Consider the following 24,597-nt stretch of genomic DNA (forward strand, 5'->3'; position numbering starts at 1 on the left):
GGGCGTGCAAAATTATTCAGCCCCTTTACTTTCAGTGCAGCAAAGCCGGATTTGGATACAAAAATATTTCCCAAGCTTTAAACATCCCAAGGAGCACTGTGCAAGCGATAATATTGAAATGGAAGGAGTATCAGACCACTGCAAATCTACCAAGACCTGGCCGTCCCTCTAAACTTTCAGCTCATACAAGGAGAAGACTGATCAGAGATGCAGCCAAGAGGCCCATGATCATTCTGGATGAACTGCAGAGATCTACAGCTGAGGTGGGAGACTCTGTCCATAGGACAACAATCAGTCAGTCGTATATTGCACAAATCTGGCCTTTATGGAAGAGTGGCAAGAAGAAAGCCATTTCTTAAAGATATCCATAAAACGTGTCGTTTAAAGTTTGCCACAAGCCACCTGGGAGACACACCAAACATGTGGAAGAAGGTGCTCTGGTCAGATGAAACCAAAATTGAACTTTTTGGCAACAATGCAAAACGTTATGTTTGGCGTAAATGCAACACAGCTCATCAACCTGAACACACCATCCCCACTGTCAAACATGGTGGTGGCAGCATCATGGTTTGGGCCTGCTTTTCTTCAGCAGGGACATTGAAGATGGTTAAAATTGATGGGAAGATGGATGGAGCCAAATACAGAACCATTCTGGAAGAAAACCTGATGTAGTCTGCAAAAGACCTGAGACTGGGACGGAGATTTGTCTTCCAACAAGACAATGATCCAAAACATAAAGCAAAATCTACAATGGAATGGTTCAAAAATAAACATATCCAGGTGTTAGAATGGCCAAGTCAAAGTCCAGACCTGAATCCAATCGAGAATCTGTGGAAAGAACTGAAAACTGCTGTTCACAAATGCTCTCCATCCAACCTCACTGAGCTCGAGCTGTTTTGCAAGGAGGAATGGGAAAAAATTGCAGTTTCTCGATGTGCAAAACTGATAGAGACATACCCCAAGCGACTTACAGCTGTAATCGCAGCAAAAGGTGGCGCTACAAAGTATTAACTTAAGGGGGCTGAATAATTTTGCACGCCCAATTTTTCAGTTTTTGATTTGTTAAAAAAGTTTGAAATATCCAATAAATGTCGTTCCACTTCATGATTGTGTCCCACTTGTTGTTGATTCTTCACAAAAAAATACAGTTTTATATCTTTATGTTTGAAGCCTGAAATGTGGCAAAAGGTCGCAAAGTTCAAGGGGGCCGAATACTTTCGCAAGGCACTGTATTTGCTATTAGTGGGGCTTTTTCAAATCTTTATAGTGCTGTATCAAAATGAATATCACATAATGTGTTTTGAGTTGTCGTCTGAATCCTGGTACACCTAAGCAGGATGTTTCCCATATCCTGGTAAGACAATACGGTGTGGGAGACAAATTCTCCGCAACATGGCAACCTTAAAAAAAGTGCCATTTCAGATCTGACATTTGAAACTACATTTGGAGAAATTACCTCCGAACTGACACAAGTTTTATTTTTCTAGAAGCCATTGATTTATAAACATCAAAATGTGATTATCTGTTTTAACCTGTTTAATTGAAAATATATTTTTGTAATAAAATAAATGTTGTTTGACCAATCATGTGGAGTGTTTGTGATACAAACCAGACAACATCTCAGCTTGAGGAACTTTTGTTGGATTTTAGTTTGATTGGTGGATGACTGCCAGTCAAGTTATATTTTGGGGTGCAGAGTCAGGAGGAGTGACAGTGTGAGACAGTGAGGGGCTCTGACCATAGAAACTCAGGTCCCACAGTATGTGTGTGTGTGTGCATTTGTGTGACTGTGTATGTTCCTTGTCTGACTGTGTGTGTTTGTACACACTTTGGGAAACCCCTTCCCAGAGTAGCCTGAATGGGCACTCTGTCCTGTGTGTCTGTTCCACATTCCCAGCTGTCCTGTGTGGCTGAAGTGAACACAGCAAGTGGACTAGAGACCAGTGAGACAGAGGCTCTGGTTACATCCTGGCCCTAACATCTGATTTGGGATCAGTTGTCTTCAGACTAGTCCTCAAATCATTTTGAGTTAAACAACACAACAAGTCCAGGACCAGTTGTTACGGGTATAATATGGCCTTAGGGAACTGGACATTTCCTGTCAGAGAGTAGTTATTTAAAGGGGAGGCAGATGAAGCACCAAACAAGGTGTGTGTGTGTGTGTGTGTGTGTGTGTGTGTGTGTGTGTGTGTGTGTGTGTGTGTGTGCGCGCGCGCGTGCGTACGTGCATGCGCGTGTGTGTTAGAGACACTAAAGTAGTAGATCGCTGGATCATTAAGCTCCATTGTTTTTAGTTTTTATTTAGTGGGTAGATCAGCTTTAATATTGCAGAGCTCCATTGTTATTGGAGTCCCAGTGTATAGCAATCTTGAACACAATTTAATTATTTAGCAATTCAAAGAGGTATAGATGTTACTTTGTTTATTGTACCTTTGTTTTTTCTATATTTGTATTGACGATTTAGCCTAATGGCTGATATTGATATAGTGTATTATGACTGCCTACAGAGGATTATAGTGTCACATACAGTATTTCCAATATGGTTTTAAGTCTGTAATATGTATTATGTGGTGTAATATTGTACAATAACACAATATAATTCTAAACTCTAAACTTCAAAACTCTAAAAAGTGTCCTGAACAGCCTTTAATGATTATATCCTATATCCTGCCTCCAGTATTTATGCTGCAGTAGTTAATGTCGGGGGGCTAGGGTCAGTCTGTTATATCTGGAGAATTTCTCCTGTCTATCTGGTGTCCTGTGTGAATTTAAGTACGCTCTCTCTAATTCTCTCTCTCTTTTTCTCTCTCTCTTTCTTTCTCTCTTACTTTTTTTCTCTCTCAGAGGACCTGAGCCCTAGGACCATGCCTCAGGATTACCTGGCCTGATGACTCCTGGCTGTCCCCAGTCCTGCTCCAGTTTCAACTGTTCTGCCTGCGGCTATGGAACACTGACCTGTTCACCGGACTTGCTACCCATCCCGGAACTGCTGTTTTCAACTCTCAAGAGACAGCAGGAGCAGTAGAGATACTCTGAATGATAGGCTATGAAAAGCCAACTGACATTTACTCCTGAGGTGCTGACCTGTTGCACCCTCTACAACCACTGTGATCATTATTATTTGACCCTGCTGGTCATCTATGAACATTTGAATATCTTGGCCATGTTATAATCTCCACCCGGCACAGCCAGAAGAGGACTGGCTACCCCTCATAGCCTGGTTCCTCTCTAGGTCTCTTCCTAGGTTCTGGCCTTTCTAGGGAGTTTTTCCTAGCCACCGTGCTTCTACACCTGCATTGCTTGCTGTTTGGGGTTTTAGGCTGGGTTTCTGTACAGCACTTTGTGACATCAGCTGATGTAAGAAGGGCTTTATAAATACATTTGATTGATTGATTGATTGATATATATAGAAGTAGAGTACAGACACTAGGTCATTGTTGCCGTACAGATGCAAATAGGGCCTCATTTATAGGAATTGTGACCTCCGTCAAAAAAGGCCTCGCTATAATTGTGTCAAGGGACTATAGCAGCCGAAAGAGTTAGAAACTCCATCAGAGGTTTCAAAGTCCTCCGAAGAGCCAAGTCACAGACTGTGTTCCAAATGGCACTCTATTCCCTATAAAGTGCACTATTCCCTCAAAAATAATACACTAAATAGGGAATAGGGTGTCATTTGAGCCACAGTCTCGAGATGACATAGCACGCCGGATGCTCACCCACTCATATGCAGTCTGGGGAAGATGGATGCGGTTGGGCCAGTTCTTATCATTCTCACACATTTACATCTATTCAGTGAAAAGAGGGTGATTCTATGAGAAGTTTAATTCAAGAATTCAATTAGTTGTGTTTCAGATTGTAGCTTTGTAAAGCAATCCTTATTTTACAGTTGCATAGAACAAACACACACACATAGTGTCACACACACAGCCCACAGATAAGCCATGGTTGGGGTTGACAGGAATTTACTCCCCAAACACCTACACAACTGCACGGTTGGTCTATATGTGAACACACACACACAAAGCCCACCTTTATGGAGTGGAAAAATGTGGTATCTCGGCGACCTTTTGATAGAAACAATGTCTGACTACATACATTTACAAATCCATTCATTTCAAGTCAGATGACGTGGCAAAACAGTTCCTGGCGCCACTAGGTTTCCATTAACCGGGTGTTTACGAGATCAGTCCCTGTCTAGCACTTTATCAGCAATGGGAATACTTAGCCTGACACGTATCTAGACAGACTACAGAATGGATAGATGTGGCCTTTAATCTCATGTGTATCCAAAAATAATGGGAAATTCCCATAAAGGGAATTCCCAACACACACTGTATGCAAGCGCGGCAGCTCTATACTTGGTAGTTGTAGATCACTGTTAGTTATAGGGGGGTGGAGGTAGTTGGCATTATTGTCAATTTCCTTTGTTTTGTTTATTTTATAAGAAAGGCCAGTTAATTCGCTTAGAGTGGTTTTCCACTTGCTGGTACAAAACACCATTGTGAAGTATAATATGTGGGAAAGACTGGGGTCCCCCTCCCAATGTAAGTAGATGGTGGGTGTGTTTCTTCAATGCCTCAGGCACTCCACAATGAAAAAATCCCCCCCTACTGATTACAAGCTACAGGCCGCCATCTGAAAGTTCTGATCCCCTCTTATAACCCTATTGCCTCTCGCCCCTGTCATACTTAGAGCCCTGCCATGTGTACTGAAGACTCAGTGGCACCATGATATTTTTTAACCCCAGCCATCACTGGCTAGGGATAGAGGTCAAAGCGGAGGCCAAAGCCAAGGACTGTCAGATTTCTTCAAAGTAATAGTGATCCAGATAGGGTTTTTAAAAACATTTGGGGGGTTTTTATATGGAAAACGTAGAATCAGAGTAATGTCAAACATGTACCCATACTTGTGGTTCAGTATGGCTCAGTTGTTAGAGCATGGCAATTGTACCGCCAGGGTTGTGGCTTCGATTCCTGGGGCCACCCATATGTAATGTATGCATGCATGACTGTAAGTTGCTTTGGGATAAAAGCGTCTGCTAAGTGGCATATATGATGATTCAAGCATGGTCATTTTCATAAGCTGAAGGATTCCTAAAAAAAAAAGGAAATAAAGAATACTTTCATCATTGTATTAATGCATCATTTACAGTCATTTAAATGATGTTTCACAAATACCAGAGCAAATGTTAATGTCCTTGTCTGGTTCAGGTAGTATTTTCTTGCACATCCTCGCTTACTCAAAAGCAGATGTCCATTTTTACATCGTTGATGACTGATAGCGAACACACTGTACAGGCATTTATTTAATTTAACCGTTATTTAACTAGGCAAGTCAGTTAAGAACAAATTGTTATTGATAATGACGGCCTACCAAAAGGCAAAAGGCCTCCTGCGGTAACAGGGGCTGGGATTAAAAATCTAATTAAAATAGAATATATAAATATGGGACAAAACACACATCACGACAAGAGAGACAACACTACATAAAGAGAGACCTAAGACAACAGCATAGCATGGCAGCAACACATGAGAACACAGCATGGTAGCAACACAACATGACAACAACATGGTAGTAACACAACATGGTAGCAGCACAAAACATAGTACAAACATTATTGGGCACAGACAACAGCACAAAGGGCAAGAAGGTAGAGACAACAACACATCACGCAAAGCAGCCACAACTGTCAGTAAGGCAGACAGTCTGTCAGTAAAGCAGACAGTCAATTGGTCAGCTATTCATTACTGAAATAAACAATGACTAATTTCAGCTGGGCTGTCTTTTCAATCCATGCTGTTTTTACTTCTCTGCGTGACTAACATTTCCCGCATTTCTTTCATCCGATAAATGTGTATGAATAGTTACTATTCATTGTGAAACCCATCTGTGATAAGAACAGTTGATTCTTGAAAAATATGAGGAAGCAAGCAATAAGGGAGAATGTCCTACTGTTGATGTCATTGTTACTCAATTCCTCTTCAGCTTGAAATGTTTGATTAAGTCACTCCGATTTGTTTTACATTTATATTTGAGTAATTTAGCTGACGCTCTTATCCAGAGCGACTTACATAAGTGCATGAATCTTAAGATAGCTAGGTGAGACAACAACATATGACAATTGTAGCAAGTACATTTTCCCTCAACAAAGTAGTTATCATCAAAGTAGGAAAAGACAAGTGCTGTGGGATTTATTTAAGATACTCTTTAAAGAGGTAGGTAGTTTTAAGAGTTAAGTTTATGGGCTAAAATAACTGTATTTGATGAGTATATAATGTCATGACAACACTTTACTTACAATCCATTATAATGCAGTCATAATGCATTGTAAGACTTGTCATAAACATGTATGGTCCATTAGTTATTTAAGGCAGTTGAAAATTTGCTACAAAGATTGACATAACATATTTTTTATCCTTATAATACATCAAAAAGGCTCATACTATATTATAACAAGTTATAAAGCCTTATACCTGTCAGTTTTAAGTAGGTGCTACCAAACTGAACTGTAGCAGACACAAGTCTGCCTCACAGGAAGTACATTCTGGTTATTGTGTCACTGTGACCTCATTCCTGTGTGAACCCTTAGTGTAAATGTGCAGTCACACATACAGTAAACAGTGGGCTTATCTACCTAATAAGTAGTTTGTCTATCTATTCATATGGAAATGAGCTCAGATGATCAAGCAATGTTGAATTAGTCTCGCTTGGTGTCATGTGACATCGAGGGTGCTTGCTCAACCGCGCACTGTGGCGCTTGGCAGGATGCGTAACAAAAGACAAAGGAAGTTCAGAAGATGACAGATAGCCTCAAAAAGTTCCCTTTTTGTAGGTGTCATTTGAAAGGGAAAAGAAAATGAATGGGGGTTGCCATTGGGGGTTTAAAATCATGTGGTTTATCATTTAAAGAGCACATCCTCCTGAGCCCCTATGAATGTGCACTGCTTTTATTTTAGGTATGTTAACTGGACATATAGTGCCTTCAGAAAGTATTCATACCCATTGACTTATTCCCCATTTTGTTGTGTGACAGCTTTAATTGAAAATTGATTAAATTGTTTTTTCTTACCCATTTACACACAATACCCCATAATGACAAGGTGAAAACATGTTCTTATACATTACAGCGATTACAGCTGTGAGTCTTTCTGGATAAATCTCCAAGAGCTTTGCACACCTGGATTGTACATTATTTTCCCATTATTTTTTTCAAAATTCTTCAAGCTCTGTCAAATTGGTTGTTGATCATTCCTAGGCAACCATTTTCAAGTCTTGCCATACATTTTCGAGCAGATTTAACTCAGGAACATTCACTGTCTTCTTGGTAAGCAACTCCAGTGTAGATGTGGGTTTGTGTTTTAGGTTATTGTCCTCCTGAAAAGTGAATTCATCTCCCAGTGTCTGGTGGAAAGCAGACTGAACCAGGTTTTCCTCTAGGATTTAGCCTAGCACCATTCTGTTTCTTTTTAATCCTGAAAAACTCCCCAGTCCTTAACAATTACAAGAATGCCCATATCATGATGCAGCCACCACTGTGCTTGAAAATATGGAGTGGTACTCAGTAATGTGTTTATGGAATCACCCCAAACACAATTAACAAAAAGCGAATTGCTTTGCCACATTTTTTGCATTATTACTTTAGTGCCTTTTTGAAAACTGGATGCATGTTTTGTAATATGTGCTATTCTGTACAGGCTTCATTTTTTTCATTCTGTCAATTAGGTTAGTATTGTAGAGTAATTGCAATGTTGTTGATCCATCCTCAGTCTTCTTTTACAGCAATTAAACTCTCTGTTTAAGGTCATTTTTACTCCTGTACTTTAGGCTTTCTATAAAAAAAGTGGTTGAATACTTAACTCAAGACATTTCAGCTTTTAATTTTTAATCCATTTGTAATAAAATTCTAAAAACTATTCCACTTTGTCATTATGGGATATTGTGTGTAGGCCAGTGACAAAAACAAATCTAAACTTAATCCATTTTAAATTCAGGACGAAACAACTAAATGTGGAAAAAGTCAGGGGTGTGAATACTTTCTTAAGGCATGTTCCCACAGAAAACTACATTTTGAGTAAATATAGTAAGAGGCTCAGACAATGCCAACAGTCTCATACATTAGTTTGGTATGTAGGCATCTAGGACCTTCATTTCTACCAGACTACCACATTATTCCACAAACACACATCACCCATTATACCCTCCAAAGGAAAACCTTCATCAACCACATTTTCCCCAGGGTTCTGTGAGCATCGAGGAGTCAGAGCAACTTATGTGGAGGACTGAGGGCAAATAACCCGCACTCACATTTCACCACTGACTGACATGACAGTCAAGTCCCTTACCTTTTCAGTCACTGCTACAAGAACGTGGGGTCCCACAGGACTGTCATAGCTCCACTACCAATTGATCATGTGACTGACTGACTACAATCAGTGGTGGATAACCCGGAAAGCACCCGGTCCTCCAGGTGACTCATCATCTAGTGGGGCTGCACACCCCAAATGGAGAAGCATGAGTGATGTCTTTATTGGCCAAACATTCCCTGAAAGCACAACCAGTAAATATTACTCACCTTGGGGTAGAAGGTATTGGTGAACAGTTAAAAGTCACTTAGTATCAAAGGGATGATAGTGCTACAGCATCTTCTTACTTCACCACTAAGCCTACACCTCTCTAGAATATATTTCGGTGTATAATGAGCAGATGGATATGATTTACAATCCAGGTACAACGGGGAGAATGGACCTCCTCTATAAATTTGGGGAAAATTTTAAATGACAAAAATACTCCTAAATGGAACTATACTAAATACACCCCCCCCATCCACTGCATTAAAGATGCACCACCAATGAAATAAGCACAGACACAAGACACACACATCCTGCCATACTACTGTATTCCATCTTTCAAAAAAGAAAGATAAGATTTTAATATTACTTAACAATATGTTAAAAGGTAGCCAGTTTGGCTTCAGTGTTAATACAATATACACTCTATAACAGTTTGATAGTGTGCATTGTTCTTTTCTTCAATTTCATTCTGAAAGTATTGTGATACAAGCTGGATACAAGTCAAAAATAGGAAAGAAAACAAAATAAAAACTAACTGGTACACTTACTTATCGGTTGTGTTAAATGAAATTGAAAAAATAAAAATAAAAAAATAACATTGTCAAGTATTAAGCCAAGTTCCTCTCAGTCAAGTGAGAGTTGTTGGGGCAGGGGAGAGTATGGCAGACCATGCCCATTCATTCCCTTGTCAGTTATCTGAATGAGATGCCGTGCTAGGAATCGTGGGTAACAAGGGGATAGTAAGCCACAGTAACTGAATGAAAGGCTTTAAGTCAGATATCTTTTTTTTCTCAGAATTTTTTCCATGTGTGTCTGTTTTCACAAGGCATACATAGTAAGGATCTTTTGACTAAGAGTCAGGCAAAAAAAAAGAGAAAATTAATTTCAGAACATGGCTTTTTAAGTCAAGAGAAATGCCCCTCAGACTAAAAACACACAAACGAGCAATAAAAACAAAACCAGGTAGAAAGTATAATTTTGTGATTATTCTTTTGTGTGTGTCATTTAATGTCATTTTTTTTCTCTCAGAGTTCTGCTTGAGGATCAGACCGGAGGATGGGTTCATGGTAGAACCGCACAGCAACAAAGAACAAGGCGAAGGCAGCGTGAGTGTGCACCATTTGGGCACAGCAGGGCTACGGGATCGGTGGAAGCAGTTTGAGTGGGGGGTGGGGGGGGGGTGCTGATTGCTTCCTGCCACAGTCTCTTTTCTTTGTCTTACGCGAGGCCCCATCAGTGGGCGGCGAACGTTGCTTTCTTCAAGCTAAAGTTGGACCAGTTGATGGACAGCCGTTGTCGGGTCTGCCTGGCGGAATCCAGGCAGAACCTGGGGAGGGAGGGAGAGAAATGGGGAGTTAAAGATCCACTCCATGCAACGCTTTTCACTAGGGGCATCTGGAGGAGGGAAGTACGCTCAAGCCAATTATCTTTCCTTCCCCCCCAAAGTTTGCATTTGTTCTCTTCCCTTCACGGATTTGAAAGGACTCCACCAATGCTTTTACATTTGTGGGAAGTAGTGAACAAGTGCACACTTCAGGGGAAAATATATATTATTGGGGTACACCCCTAGTCCTCTTCACACCCATAATCATAAGCTTAGGAATACAAGTAAGTTGTTTTAATAATTGAATGACAAATTGATTCACATAATAGATTCTGCATATAAAGCATCCAACTTCACTTCAAGCTAGATTCAATTTAAACACTTTTTCTAAAAAAAGCTTTATATAGTCAATGCAAAGCAAGAGTCAAGTGCCAGTACCTTTTGAAATACTCCACCTCCCTCTCAGTCTCGTCCATGTCAGTACTATCCAGATCAATGTCTTTGGGCAAGAAAACGTCATCTGCAATAAGAGAACACTCGGTCACAAAATGCCAACTTAACAAATGTAAATGTCCCCGTCTCAATATTATCTCTGTATGTGCCAGAAACACTTCTGCAGCCCTGAAACTAACCATCCTACAGGGATAAATAAAACTGCACAGCGTAACCTAGCATAGCATGCTAACCTATTGAGTTGTTTGTCTTGTCGGCCTTCTTCTTCTTGTTCTTCTTGGCCTTGGCCTTGGGCTGGGGGGATTCTGCGCTGAGGGGTTTGCCATTCTGCTGGGGCTGCTCTGTCTGCGAGGCAGGGGAGGGCTCCAACAAGGGTCGGCTCCTCTCATCTTTCACCTGGCTCACCGACTGCTGATGGTGCTGCCTTTTCCCGTTGTTCCTCTCCTCCTTCCTGGGTCCCGGTGCCAGAGGGACGACCGGGTCTTCAGCGGGAAGCCTGGGCCGGGTCACTTTGACATCTGGTGGTAGTTGTTGTGTACTGTTAGTGGTGGTCGCCTCTGGGGCTTTCTTGACCATCGTTGTCCCGCTGGCGGTTGGCCTGATTGGCTGCTGCTGTTTTGGCTTGGCTTTGCCATTGGCTTCCGTCGGTTGGGGTGCAACGGAGGTGCCGTTGAGAAGGAAGGGGGCTGGGGAGTTGGGGGCATTTGGGGTGAAGGGGGCCGGAGTAGGGGCTTTCTCCCTGCTGTTCTTTGGACTATGCTGTGAGGGGGGAGGTCGGGGCTGGGGTCGGTGCTCCACTCTGGGATCCTTGTGCCCAGGGAGGCGCATGAGGCTGTGCAGGAGCTGGCTCTTGCCGTTGCGGAGGTTCTCTAGGACGTTCTGGGCCGTCTGTTTGAGGGGCTGGGGGTTGTTCTGAGGTACGGGGGCAGCGAGCTCCTTGGCTTTCTCCTTTTTCTTCTTGGCGGAGCGGAGGTGCTGCAGCTCTTGCAGGCGGAGGAGTTCCCGTTGGAGGGCCTCCTCCTCCTCCCGTCGTCGTTGCTCCTCCTCCAGGAGCTGCTGCACCTGCTCTTCCTCCCGCTCGCGGGCCTCCGCCTCCAGACGCACCTTCTCCTCCATCTGAGACACACACACAGTTCACACACACAGTTCATATCCGGTAGGTCCTTTGCTTCATTTAGTAACAAGAAAATACAACTCTGGTTTGACCCAACTCCCTATTTGAACTAAGTCCTTAGCACCAATGTTAACATTACACCTTGAAGGGTTATAGTTCAGCCCAAAATCAAATACTAAAACATTTCATGTCTGGATTATCAGTGCAACTATAGACCACTTTTGAGGTCTGCTGGGGTGAACTATTACTTTCAAAGTGACATTTTAAATCACAACACTGTCGTCGAAACAAAAAGGGGTAACACTTCAAACAGAATGTTGTAAAACGCTTTAAACCACTACCTTCTTCTGTTTGTGGCGGGCCCGCTTTGCAGCCTTGGAGCTGGAGGCAGGCTTGTTGTCACTGGCGCTGTTGATGAACTGCAGCAGGTCCTCCACCCGCCGGTGGTCCTCTATGCCGTCGGCGCCACTGTCGCGCTCCACCACGGCCGGCTGCTCCTCCCTCTTGGGCTGCTCCTCCTTCCGCTTGGTCAGCCTTAGGCGCAGCTTCTCCCGCATTTCCGCGTAGTTGCGGCTGGTGGGCGCCGCCGGGGGCTAGGGGAGGAAACAAGGAAATAGGGTTTAGATTATTCTGGTAGTTTGAGTTGAATTGTGTGGTGAATATCATCAGAGCACCCAATACTATCTGGGGTGAGTTTCGCTATACAATGTAAAATGTGTTAGGGACCTAATCAGAAGTGCTATTTAAAGTGCCATCTCTCCAGACTAGGCTCGTTCAGCTGCTGGCTAGACAGTGTCCAACAGGACGTTCTAGTAAAGATGTAGACTCTGTATTCCACAAAATGTCAGACTACATCATAAAACACTTTTACAGACTTCTGTTGCTCACTTTTAACAAGTTGATACATAGTAGTATACTCATATTAGTACGAGTATATGCATGTGCGCATGTCTTACCCCGCCGTGGCCGAAGAACTCGCAGTAGCAGCAGTCGCAGTACTTCCCTTCCTTCTGGTTGGTGGAGGTGGAGGTGGAAGAGCTGTGCTCCGAGCAGCTATCCTCGTCCTGGCTCTCCTCGCCGTCGTAGCCCTGGTGGTCGTACGCCCCGTTTCCCTCGCAGCGGTGGCCCTCACACTCGGGGTCACTAGAAGGGGTCAAAACGCCAAGGTCAAAATGTCAATGTCATGCCAATATGTAGTAGTTGAAATACCGGTAGGTGAAGTTCACCCAATAAATATTTGGAACTTTCTGTACTGTCAAATAAACTGGTTCCAATTGTGGCAAGTCGGATAAGATAGATGTATAGTAAACATATAAACAACGTTCACACATGACTGATACAAATGCTTACAAGGCAAGATAAATGTAAGGCACAAACATAAATTTCATTAAAGAGCAGTGCTAAACAAGATAAACATACTGTAAGTCACACAAACACATTTTTCACTGAAAAGCAGTACTGATACAAAACTGTTAGTAGTGCTCTTGGCTTTAAGAGGTAAAGAGTCTGTTCCCTGATGGCAGTACTGCATATTGGCTGTTCAGTGGACGTGTAAGATCCAAAATGATTTCTTTACGCGCTCTTTGTAAACGCCGGAGAGACGTTTACCTTCTTCCTACAATCTTACCACTGACCTGCACAACTCTCTCTAGGGTAATCTGACTTGCCTATGTGAGGGAGTCAAACCAGGCAACAACACTAAATGTTAAGACGGGCTCAATAAAACAATCTGTAAAAGGACTAAAACAGATTTACATTAGGCCTTCTAAGTTTACGAAGGAAGTACAGTCCAGAATGATATTTAGATAACACTGGCCCACAGTTGGCTCCAAAGTTCAGCTTGTTATTAACTACTGTACCAATGGTGATTGACTCGGAGCAATCAGCTTGATGGTTGTTTCCCAAAGTCTATGATTAGGTCTTTGGTCATTCAGATTTCAGCACCAGATGTCAAACTTGTCCACTGTGGACTGAATCAGGTCATCAGAATCAGATGTGCCAAGATTAGCAGTGTCATCTGAGTATTTTATGTACCGTATGTTCTCAGGGCAGGTGCTCCTACAGTCATCTGTATAGCGTAAACAGGACAGGAGAGCTGATTGAGCCCTGTCCTGCACTCACCAATGAATCCCACCCATGGTGGTCTATTTGACAGAAAATATAAAATCCACAGAATGAGTTTTGGACTCAGGTTCATAGTCAAAAGTTTGACCCATTAGATATGGTTGTATACTGCTAAAAGTAGGGGTCGACAGATTAATCGTAATGGCCGATTAATTTGGGCCGATTTCAAGTTTTCATAACAATCGGTAATCGGTATTTTTGGACACAGATTTGCCTATTTATTTATTTTTTTACACCTTTATTTAACTCAGCAAGTCAGTTAAGAACACATTCTTATTTTCAATGACGGCCTAGGAACGGTGGGTTACCTGCCTTGTTCAGGGACAGAATGACTTTTTTTTACCTTGTCAGCTCGGGGATTCGTTTTTGCAACCTTCCGGTTACTAGTTCAGTGCTCTAACCACCTGCCTTACATTGCACTCCACGAGGAGCCTGTGTGGCAGGCTGACTACCTGTTACGCGAGGGCAGCAAGGAGCCACAGTAAGTTGCTAGCTAGCATTAAACTTATCTTATAAAAAAAACAATCAATCTTAACATAATCACTAGTTAACTACACATGGTCGATGATATTACTAGTTTATCTAGCATGCCCTGCATCAAATATATAATCGATGCGGTGCCTGTTAATTTCTCATCGAATCACAGCCTACTTTGACAAACGGGTGATAATTTAACAAGCGCATTTGCGGAAAAAAAGCACTGTCGTTGCACCAATGTGTAGCTAACCATAATCAATGCCTTTCTTAAAAATCAATACACAAGTATAAACCTGCATATTTAGTTAATATTGCCTGCTAACATGAATTTCTTTTAACTAGGGAAATTGTGTCACCTCTCTCGCATTCCGTGCAAGCAGCCGTTTGGGCCACCTGGCTCAATGCGAACTGTGTGAAGTGCATTTATTCCTAACAAAGGCCGTAATTAATTTCCAGAATTGTACATAATTATGACATAACATTGAAGGTTGTGCAATGTAACAGCAATATTTAGACTTCGGGTTGCCACCTGTTAGATAAAATACGGAACGGTTCCGTATTTCACTGAAAGAATAAACGTTTTGTTTTTGAAATGATAGTTTCCGGATTCGACCATATTAATGACCAAACGCTCGTATTTCTGTGGGTTATTATGTTATAATTAAGTCTATGATTTGATATTTGATAGAGCAGTCTGACTGAGAGATGGTAGGCAGCAGCAGGCTCGTAAGCATTCATTCAAACAGCACTTTCGTGCGTTTGTCAGCAGCTCTTCGCAATTCTTCAAGCATTGCGCTGTTTATGACTTCAAGCCTATCAACTCCCGAGATTAGGCTTGTGTAACCGATGTGAAATGGCTAGCTAGTTAGCGGGGTGCATGCTAATAGCGTTTCAAACATCACTCGCTCAGACTTGGAGTGGTTGTTCCCCTTGCTCTGCATGGGCAATGCTGCTTCGAGGATGGCTGTTGTCGATGTGTTCCTGGTTCGAGTGCAGGTAGGAGCGAGGATAGGAACGGAAGCTATACTGTTACACTGGCAATACTAAAGTACCTATAAGAACATCCAATAGTCAAAGGTATATGAAATACAAATCGTATAGAGATAAATAGTTATGTAATTCCTATAATAACTACAACCTAAAACTTCTTACCTGGGAATGTTGAAGACTCATGTTAAAAGGAACCACCAGCTTTCATATGTTCTCATGTTCTGAGCAAGGAACTTAAACGTTAGCTTTCTTACATGGCACATATTGCACTTTTACTTTCTTCTCCAACACTTTGTTTTTGCATTATTTAAACCAAATTGAACATGTTTCATTATTTATTGAGGCTAAATTGATATTATTAATGTATTATATTAAGTTAAAATAAGTGTTCATTCAGTATTGTTGTAATTGTCATTTTTGCAAATAAATAAATACATAAAAAAAAAAATAATTGGCCGATTAATCGGTATCGGCTTTTTTGGTCCTCCAATAATCAGTATCGGTGTTAAAATCATAAATGGGTCGACCTCTAGCTAAAAGCACTGGAAAAGGCCACAAACACCATCTAGGCATTGGACTTGGCAATGTGTAGTACAGTAGGAACAAGAACATTGTCCACTCCGTTGCTTGTAGGCAAATTGAAGGGGGTCTACAATGCCTCAAACATAATTTTGTATGTGGGAGAGAACCAAACACTCAAAACTTTTCATTATGACAGGCGTTAATGCAATAAGGGCTCCCGAGTGGCGCAGCCATCTAATTCACTGCAGTCCCTGGTTCGAATCCAGGCTGCATCACATCCAGTCGTGATTGGGAGTCCCAAAGGGCGGCCCGCAATTGGCCCAGCATCTTCCGGGTTTGGCCGGGGTAGGCCGTCATTTTAAATAAGAATGTTCTTAACTGACTTGCCAAGTTAAATAAAAGGTTCAATAAAAACAAATAAAAAAAACAAAGGTGGTAATCGCTGATGACAGCAGAGCGGATCTTCTTGGGTACTGGGCATACGATGGATGATTTCTACAGAGCTGGTGCTGTATGCTCCCTCAGTGAGCGTTTTAACAGCTCACAGAACACACTTGACAATTCCTTGTGACAGGATTTAAGTTGGAGATGTTATCTGGGGCATATTAGATGTAATATCCTATCAACATCTACTTCCTCTATAACCAAATCAGCTTCCCTTTGTGCTAAAGATAACATTTCACAACAGCTCATCCTCCTCGGTACTAAAGTCCAGACTACCAAACCTAGAATAAAAAGAGCTCAAACTCTCGGCAAACTCAATAGAATGTTCTATTGAGCTCAGTGTGGTTAGTTGGTAGTCTAGAGGAGTTTTAGACCCTTCCAAGTATCCCTCATCTTTCCATCCGGGAATAGTCCTTCACCCCTCTCTCTGTAACCCTTTTTGCTTATTTAGAAGGGACCACTTTATCCTCACAAAAATGTATGTAATCAGACAAAGCCTCGACAGTTTCATCCAGTGTGGCATTTTCTGAGAACAGTCCAATCGGTACTGTCAAAGCAGTCTTGCAGCACTGCACTGGATGTGTCATTCCACTGTTTTGACTGATTTATAGACTACTCCCTCTCTTTGTAGTTTATTTGGTGCTACCCCTTGTTGCACATGAAACATATTGCTGATAAGAAGGAAGAGTCTTTTTGAGAGTACAGCTGTTGAAAACCACCCAGTATAAAATAAAATCAGAGTCAGGTGATTTTGACTATGCGCATGACGCGATTACATCTGCTGTGCAAGTAATATTGGTTGTGGGTAGTACCTTAACAAGAATGATAAAGAACTGATCGAATTCACGGGGCCGGTACTTTGGTGTGAAGGAGAGGGATAGCAGCACCACATCTGATGAGCAGTGAGATTTCAGAGTAGTACAATATACGACGATGGAAGCTAGATCTACTCAGGCTTTTATAAAGCTAGCCAACTTCAGTTAGCCTCACATTCCAGCTGAGACGTCAGTCATACTACGATAGTGGATATTGCGCTCTTCTGCCTGCTGCTAACTCTAGGCTTGTAACAGTGCATGCATGTCGCACGCCGAACTCTTGATTGAGACAATGCTAAAAAATCTAAATCAATGAGAGAGTCAAGTTCTCGCAAATTCAGCAGGCTCTAGTGTGAAATTGGCCGCTAGAAGTGCTGTCGGTCTTTTATTACGTATTGTAACGACGATTTAATGTCGTTTTTGGTGTGCTTATCAATGTTAACACTACTATATTTTTTAACACAAAAAAAACATTGATTAATACAATATTTACTCAGTCATCTACAAAAAAATGTTTTTATTTAACTAGGCAAGTCAGGTTAAGAACAAATTCTTATTTACAATGAAGGCCTACCCAGCCAAACCCTGACGACGCTGGGCCAATTGTACGCTGCCCTATGGGCCTCCCAATCACGGCCGGATGTGATACAGCCTGGATTCGAACCAGTGACTGTAGTGACACCTCTTGCAATGAGATGCAGTGCCTTAGACTGGGAGCCAAGGGGATGATGATGCAATCTTTCAGAGAGGGAGGGAATATATGATTTCATTGGTCCTCCAACCACACTTCATTCAGAGTAAATGGAGTTAGCCTGACCCGGAGCAAGTTAGTTCTGAAGGACTCGTTGCCATAGAAATGTACATGGCTAAAAGCTGAGCCACATTCATATGACCGGTTATTTACAGTTGAACTCAGTTGACCAAAGTTGCCTCACTAACTCCTCAAACCTCATTCAAAGTATAGGGCTCAGGATATTGGCAGATCTGCTGTATGCTTTGTTGACATAAATGCAAACCCTGCCTCCGTGCTTTTCCCCATATCAATGTCATGCCTGTATGGTGTTCTGAATCCGACAAAGCTCAGTTCTGAGTCAATGACATGTCATCTAACCAAGTTTCAGTAAGACTGATCAGTTTGGCCTCTCGGTATGCCCATTGGAAAGTAACGTTGACATACATTTTATGGAGTATTGAAGGGAGCGATGGGCTTCCAATGTTCTGGTTATGTGTAAGACCTCGTTGTTTAGAAGCACACTCAAAGCATCAGTAGGTGGTTTCAATTCAATGCTCTCCAATAGCCATGGAGAGGTAGTTGGCAGATGTTTTGCCTAATCAACTGATACAGGATCAGATTTTAATTCATGGGCAATATTAAAAATAAAAGCTTGCAGCACGCTCAGTGCTCCGTTGACATTTCACAGAGATATGCTTGTTTAACGCTGTTAATATGAACAGTGTATACTAAAATATGAAAGTACTACATGCCATGTCTCAAATTCAATATACATCATACCTCTATTGTTTAACGTCCTCCGGATTTGAGAAGAAAGATGAATGTCATTAGCCTGTCAAGGTAGCCTTACTTCCCGCACAGCATCCAGCCTAGCTGACACAAAGCTATTTTCCAAATTCTTGACCACCTTTTTTTCATCTGGCCTCCATTGATTTAGTCGCCCAAATGTTGTACCTTTCTTCACACAGATTATGATAGAGACATAAGGTTTGGCCCATTGTTTTTCTTCAAGGATTATCTACACAATGTGTTTTTGATTGGACACACTATACAGGCCTTGATATTTTCTCATCGCTCTACTGGTCAATGTTAGTATCAGGCGTAGGTTAATCTGATCTTAGATTTGTGATAAAAGAAAACTTAAACAAGGGACTGACCTGCACACGCTGGGCGGGGCGCTAATGGCCCCGTCGGCTGGGGCGGCGTCAGGTGGCTCGGCTGGGGACAAGCACATGCCCTGGTGGTGGGCCTCCATGAATCCTGGGGCCGTGGTGGGAGTCGTTGGGAAAGGCTGCGAGCCCATGCTGGGGTAGTGATGCTGGGCGGTGGGGCCAGGGGCAGGAGGCAGGGCTGGGCCAGACGAGAGCTGAGGGAGGGAGGCCAGGCCTGTGGGGCTATTCCTAGGGGCGATGGGGCCAGGTTGTTGCCTATGGTCCTCTTTGCCTATATTGTGAAATACATCACCTGGCAGACATAAGAAAAAAACAAATGCATATGAAATTATGCACAGTCAGCAGCTGGTCAGTGAAGATCGGAGACAATTCACAAGAAGTCATCTTAAATGCCTCAATGAAGAAAATACATTTACAATCTATTTACACTAAGTCAGACCCATGTTTTTGGGTCATCAGGTATATTCTGACCTCTGCTTGTCTGTTCTGTATTTGGAACATGTTAAACTACAATCATTGCTGCAAACACAACACTTTCCCTTTCTCAGGCAGCTTTCCTGTCACATCAGTACAGATCAAGGAGAAGAAGCTAATTCAGGCCATTGAGACGCAGCCTTGCGGCTAGTGACTGCTAGCTGGAAGCACCCCCCCCACCCATTTTATCACATAATTACAAAACTAAGTCAGTAGCCGAAGTCTACACCCCTTTGTTTGTGATTGGTCAACAGTAGGAATTCTTCAAAAGTCTTTGCTGTCCTTCTACGACATACTTTTCATTGAGTAATATTCCACCAAACATCTTAGTTAAATATACAATTGCGCAACTAAGACCTTCTCTGCAAAAATATCCAAATTAATTACAGATGTTTTTAGTTAGATTCATTCTGACTACTGTGTCTCAAAAAGGACAAACCGTATGTACTACAGCTGCATAAATTTATGTTCAAGCGAAGGTCTTTTAAAGGAGCACACGAGCACACTAGTTTGGTTATGAAGCATGCTGACACCATTAGAATTAACCAAATGTATCAGGCATGTGGTGGTGTGCTAGTATGGATATTGGGAGCGTAGCGGTGTTCCATCAGGCTAGCCCTAAGCTGCGCTCCTCCTCCTCAGTTTTACCTAAGGAGTTGGGTCTTTTAGATGAAACTTGGATGTGATTATTACTTGACTGGACAGTGGTTGCCGTGCAGGAGACTGAGGCGGTGGAGGCAGAGGTGGCCATCACCACTTTGTTGGCCTCCAGGAAGGCATCTTGGAAATTGTAGAGACACTTCTTCTTGGCGCCGTTCTTCCTCTCCCTGGGCAGGGGCTGTTGCTGCTCCGACGGCGAGGGTGGGAGGAGGTGAAGGGGGGTGGGTTCGGCCGAGGCGATGTGGGCGTGGTCACCATAGCTGGAGGAGGAGGGCGGGGGGAGGGGCGTGTCAGGGTGGTGGGGTGATCCCAGCATGTCCCCTGGAGATGAAGACAACCATTTTATTTGTATTTATTTTGCCTTTATTTAACCAGGCAGGTCAATTAAGAACAAATTCTTATTTACAAGGACAACCTGGCAAAAAACATTTGAAGAACAAGAGTTAGCTGCATGTGTAAGATCCTGTGTAAATCTAAAGATTTAGATGGGTGAGAAGGAACATCAGACACAAACAATAAGGATGGCTCTCACTGTATACAGAGTTCAAGTGTACATTGAATTCTATGGCACGAGGGAGGAACAATTCTACTTCATAGAGCCAAAACACACAACACTGAACCTTGTTCGGACCCATCCTTGTATAAACTACAGAGACCAAGTCACACCACACCCCTCGGACAAAGACACTGATCCGACAGAAGGAGGAGGAGCTGGGGGAAGGAGGCTGAAATGGGAGTGGAATGGGGCCTCTTACTACAAGAGCAGACATGTACATATTACCATAGCTACCTACATGTACATATTACCTCAACTAACCGGTGCCCCAGCACATTGACTCTGTACCGGTAACCCCTGTATATAGCCTCTCTTATTATTTTACTTTTAATTATTCATTAATTTCACTTCTCATTTAATATTTATCTAATTTAAAGCATTGTTGGTTAAGGGCTTGTAATAAAGCATTTCACTGTAAGGTTTACACCTGTTGTATTTGGCGCATTTGACAAATACAATTTAATTTGGTTTGATGCAGTTGCAGGCAATGGAGCTGAAATAAAATGAGCAGCTCCTCCTTTAGCCTACATTAGGGATGGATGAATCATATTCCTCTTGGAGAACTACTTGGTATGAAGGCTTTTAGCTAATTAAGATGACTTATTCTTTGTGAGCAGCTGATTAGTAGAATCAGGTGGGCTATATTAGGTTTTGTAGTGAAAGTCTGCAGTATGATAGCTAGCTCTGTGGTGAAGTTCCCTAACAGATCTAGGATCAGCTTCCCTTCCTCCAATCTTAACTGTAACCATTTGTGTGGAAAATGCAAAACGGACTCAGTACCAGCGTCAAGGGGCAATTTCACCCTACACCAGCTCTCCAGGAGGAAGGTTGGTCGTCCATGGGCTAGATGAAGAGATATGTTCTCACCTGGCAGGGGCTCCTGCAGCAGCACTGATGGGTTCCAATTCTTCATCATGGCAGCGTCGCAGATGTTCTCGAACTTGAGCGAGAGGCACTGCAGCGAGCTGTTCCAGTCGCCAGCGCCGCCACCAAAGCAGTTCTGGTAGACGTGGTCCGGTAGGGAGGGGCTGAAGGCCTGCTGCTTGGGCCCTGTGTGGCTCGATGTGGGGGCAAGGGGAATAGGCTAGGAACAGAATAAAAGAGTTCTATGTTTGATCTGACAATCTTGATGGTCGTACAGTCGTCTCAAATACAACTGAAGGACCTCGGCGTTACTCTGGATCCTGACTTCTCTTATGAAGAACATGTCAAGAATATTTCAAGGGCAGCTTTTTTTCCATCTTCCTAACATAGCAAAAATCTGAAACTTTGTCCAAAAATTATACAGAAACGCTAATTTGTGTCACTTCTAGATTAGACTACTGCAATGCTCTACTCTCAGGCTAACCGGATAAAGCACTAAATAAAACTTCAGTTAGTGTCAAACACGGCTGCCAGAATCTTGGCTAGAACAAAAACATTTGATCATATTATCTAGTGCTAGCCTCTCTACACTGGCTTCCTGTTAAGGCTAGGGCTGATATCAAGGTTTTACTGCTAACCTACAAAGCACTACACGGGCTCCTACCGTATGCTACAGTCACAAGACGCAGGCCTCCTTATTGTACGTACAATTTCTAAGCAAACAACTGGAGGCAGGGCTTCCTCCTATAGAGTCTTTACTGAAGACTCATCTCTTCAGAAGGTCCTATGAATAAGTGTAGCATGGCTCAGGGATGCGAAGGTGAATGGCAAGACACTGGAGTGACGAACCGCCCTTGTAGTCTCCGGACAAAAAAAAACACCTATGTGAGAATGCTGTTCATTGACTACAGCACAGATTTCAACACCATAGTACCCACAAAGCTCATCACAAAGCTAAGGACCCTGGGACTAAACACCTCCCTCTGCAACTGGTTCCTGGACTTCCAAATGGGCCGCCGCAGGTGGTAATGGTAGGCAACAACACCTCTGCCACGCTGACCCTCAACACTGGGGCCCCTCAAGGGTGTGTACTTAGTCCCCTCCTGTACACCCTGTTCACCCACAACTGCGTAGCCTAACACGACTCCAACACCATCATTAAGTTTGCTGACGACACAACAGTGGTAGGCCTGATCACAGACAACAATGAGACAGTATACAGGAAGGAGGTTAGGGAACTGGCAGTGTGGTGCCAGGACAACAACCTCTCCCTCAATGTGAGCAAGACAAAAGGAGTTGATCGTGGACTACAGGAAAAGGCGGACCGAACAGGCCCCCATTAACATCAACAGGGCTGTAGTGGATGGAGCGGGTCGAGAGTTTCAAGTTCCTTGGTGTCCACATCACCAACGAACTACCATGGTCCAAACACATCAAGACTGTGAAGAAGGCACGACAAAACCTCTTCCCCCTCAGGAGACTGAAAAGATTTGGCATGGGTCCCCAAATCCTCAAAAAGTTATACAACAGCACCATCGAGAGCATCCTGACCAGTTGCATCATCGCCTGGTATGGCAATTGCTCGGCATCTGACCGTTAGGCGCTACAGAAGGTAGTGCGTATGGCCCAGTACATCACTAAGGCCAACCTTCCTGCCATCCAGGACCTATATAATAGGCGGTGTCAGAGGAAAGCCCATAAAATTGTCAGAGACTCCAGTCACCCAAGTCATAGACTGTTCTCTCTTCTACCACATGGCAAGAGGTACTGGAGCGCCAAGTCTAGGTCCACAATACTTTTTAACAGCTTCTACCTCTAAGCCATAAGACTGCTGAACAATTAATCAAAATGGCCACCGGACTAATTACATTGACACCCCCCCCATTTGTTTTGTACACTGCTGCTACTCACTTTTTATTATCTATGCAGAGTCACGTCACCCCTACCTACATGTACAAATTACTTCAACTAACCTGTACCTACGCACACTGACTCAGTACCGGTACCCCCTGTATATAGCCTCATTATTGTTATTTTATTGTGTTACTTTTTACTTTTGTTTATTTGGTAAATATTTTCATAACTCTTCTTGAACTGCACTGTTGGTTAAGGGCTTGTAAGTAAGCGTTTCACAGTAAGGTCTACACTTGTGGTATTCGGCGCATGTGACAAAGTTTGATTTGATTGTGTCTGGCCAGCTCCCTTCACTGGGATTCTCTGCCTCTCACCCGATTGGACTCCTAGTCTCTCAACATATTTTCAATAGTGACAGCTTTTTACAACAGACGTGCTTCTACACCTGCATTGCTTGCTGTTTGGGGTTTTAGGCTGGGTTTCTGTACAGCACTTTGACATCAGCTGATGTAAGAAGGGATTTAGAAATACATTTGATTGATTGGCATAGCCAAGCTGCAATCCCTCATAGTAGATATGAGCTCATTTGAAACAGTGCGACCTCGTGTGGTATATCCATGTAATTGCAGAGAAATAATCAACCAGAAAAGGTATAACAGAGTTGAATCACTTCCTTGTGACGTTGGTGTAAATCCCCTGAAGGGAATGTATCAATGGGCAAATTCGATTTGTTGGGTGATTTTAAGATTTCACTTAAGGACCAATGGAATGGTCCAAAATGCAAAAACTCTGCCTACCCAGGGTACCGGGCCATGCAAAATGAAGTCCATCAATGAAAAATTACCAGTTAAGAGGGAACCACTCAAATCATATCCTGAAACTTAAACCATGTAAATCCCCATCAATTGCATAGACAAAGTATAGCCAATACAGTGTAACTAGGGCTGTGACAATTATTGCATTTTGGTTAATTGTCATGCAAATGACCACGGTTACTCATAATTGTAATTAAAAATATTTTGAGCTTATAATGCATCTTTGAAAGATTTCTACAACATACCTAATGAATATAACACAGCTTTGGTGACACAGCCATCTAAAAAAACAAATGGTTTTGACTGCTTGGAACATTCATAAATGCATCTTCTCCTCCAGACTGCTTGTAAAATGATGACCAACTTTACCCACTTCATGTAAAAATGCTATTGGGTAAACTATACATAGTTCAATCCCCCATTCTCCTAAAATGAATGTACTAATACGATTATAATTTTTGTAGGTCATTGTCCATAATCATACGATAACCGTGCCAGCCCTATCTGTAAGTGACTATGGCTGTATCCCAATACCCATAAATGACTTCCATTTGTTGTCTCCTCTCCCTCAAGACTGTTGAAATGGCTTTCACCTATCAACATCCTTACAGAGCAGTGGTAAGCGCAGCCTGTATC

General features: G+C 42.6%; 1 protein-coding gene across 2 annotated transcripts in view; it reads right to left on the bottom strand.

Annotated features, from left to right (window-relative positions):
• Nucleotides 1–8,881: 8,881 nt before the first annotated feature.
• The window catches only part of fam193a (family with sequence similarity 193 member A), a 29,912-nt gene continuing 14,196 nt past the window's right edge, over nt 8,882–24,597 (bottom strand). Inside the window, exons 16-23 of one of the 2 annotated variants that reach the window (XM_021619094.2) lie at nt 21,296–21,512; nt 19,906–20,193; nt 18,724–19,030; nt 12,418–12,604; nt 11,803–12,054; nt 10,581–11,463; nt 10,333–10,414; nt 8,882–9,897 (exon numbers count right to left, since the gene is read on the bottom strand). In XM_021619094.2, the coding sequence (XP_021474769.2) occupies nt 9,804–9,897; nt 10,333–10,414; nt 10,581–11,463; nt 11,803–12,054; nt 12,418–12,604; nt 18,724–19,030; nt 19,906–20,193; nt 21,296–21,512 (2,310 nt within the window). In that variant the 3' untranslated portion in view covers nt 8,882–9,803. Of the gene's footprint in view, nt 9,898–10,332; nt 10,415–10,580; nt 11,464–11,802; nt 12,055–12,417; nt 12,605–18,723; nt 19,031–19,860; nt 20,194–21,295; nt 21,513–24,597 lie in introns of both variants that reach the window. The other variant, XM_021619093.2, reaches the window with a different exon arrangement.

Source organism: Oncorhynchus mykiss, chromosome 10 (assembly GCF_013265735.2).
Source record: "Oncorhynchus mykiss isolate Arlee chromosome 10, USDA_OmykA_1.1, whole genome shotgun sequence".
Lineage (NCBI taxonomy): Eukaryota > Metazoa > Chordata > Actinopteri > Salmoniformes > Salmonidae > Oncorhynchus > Oncorhynchus mykiss.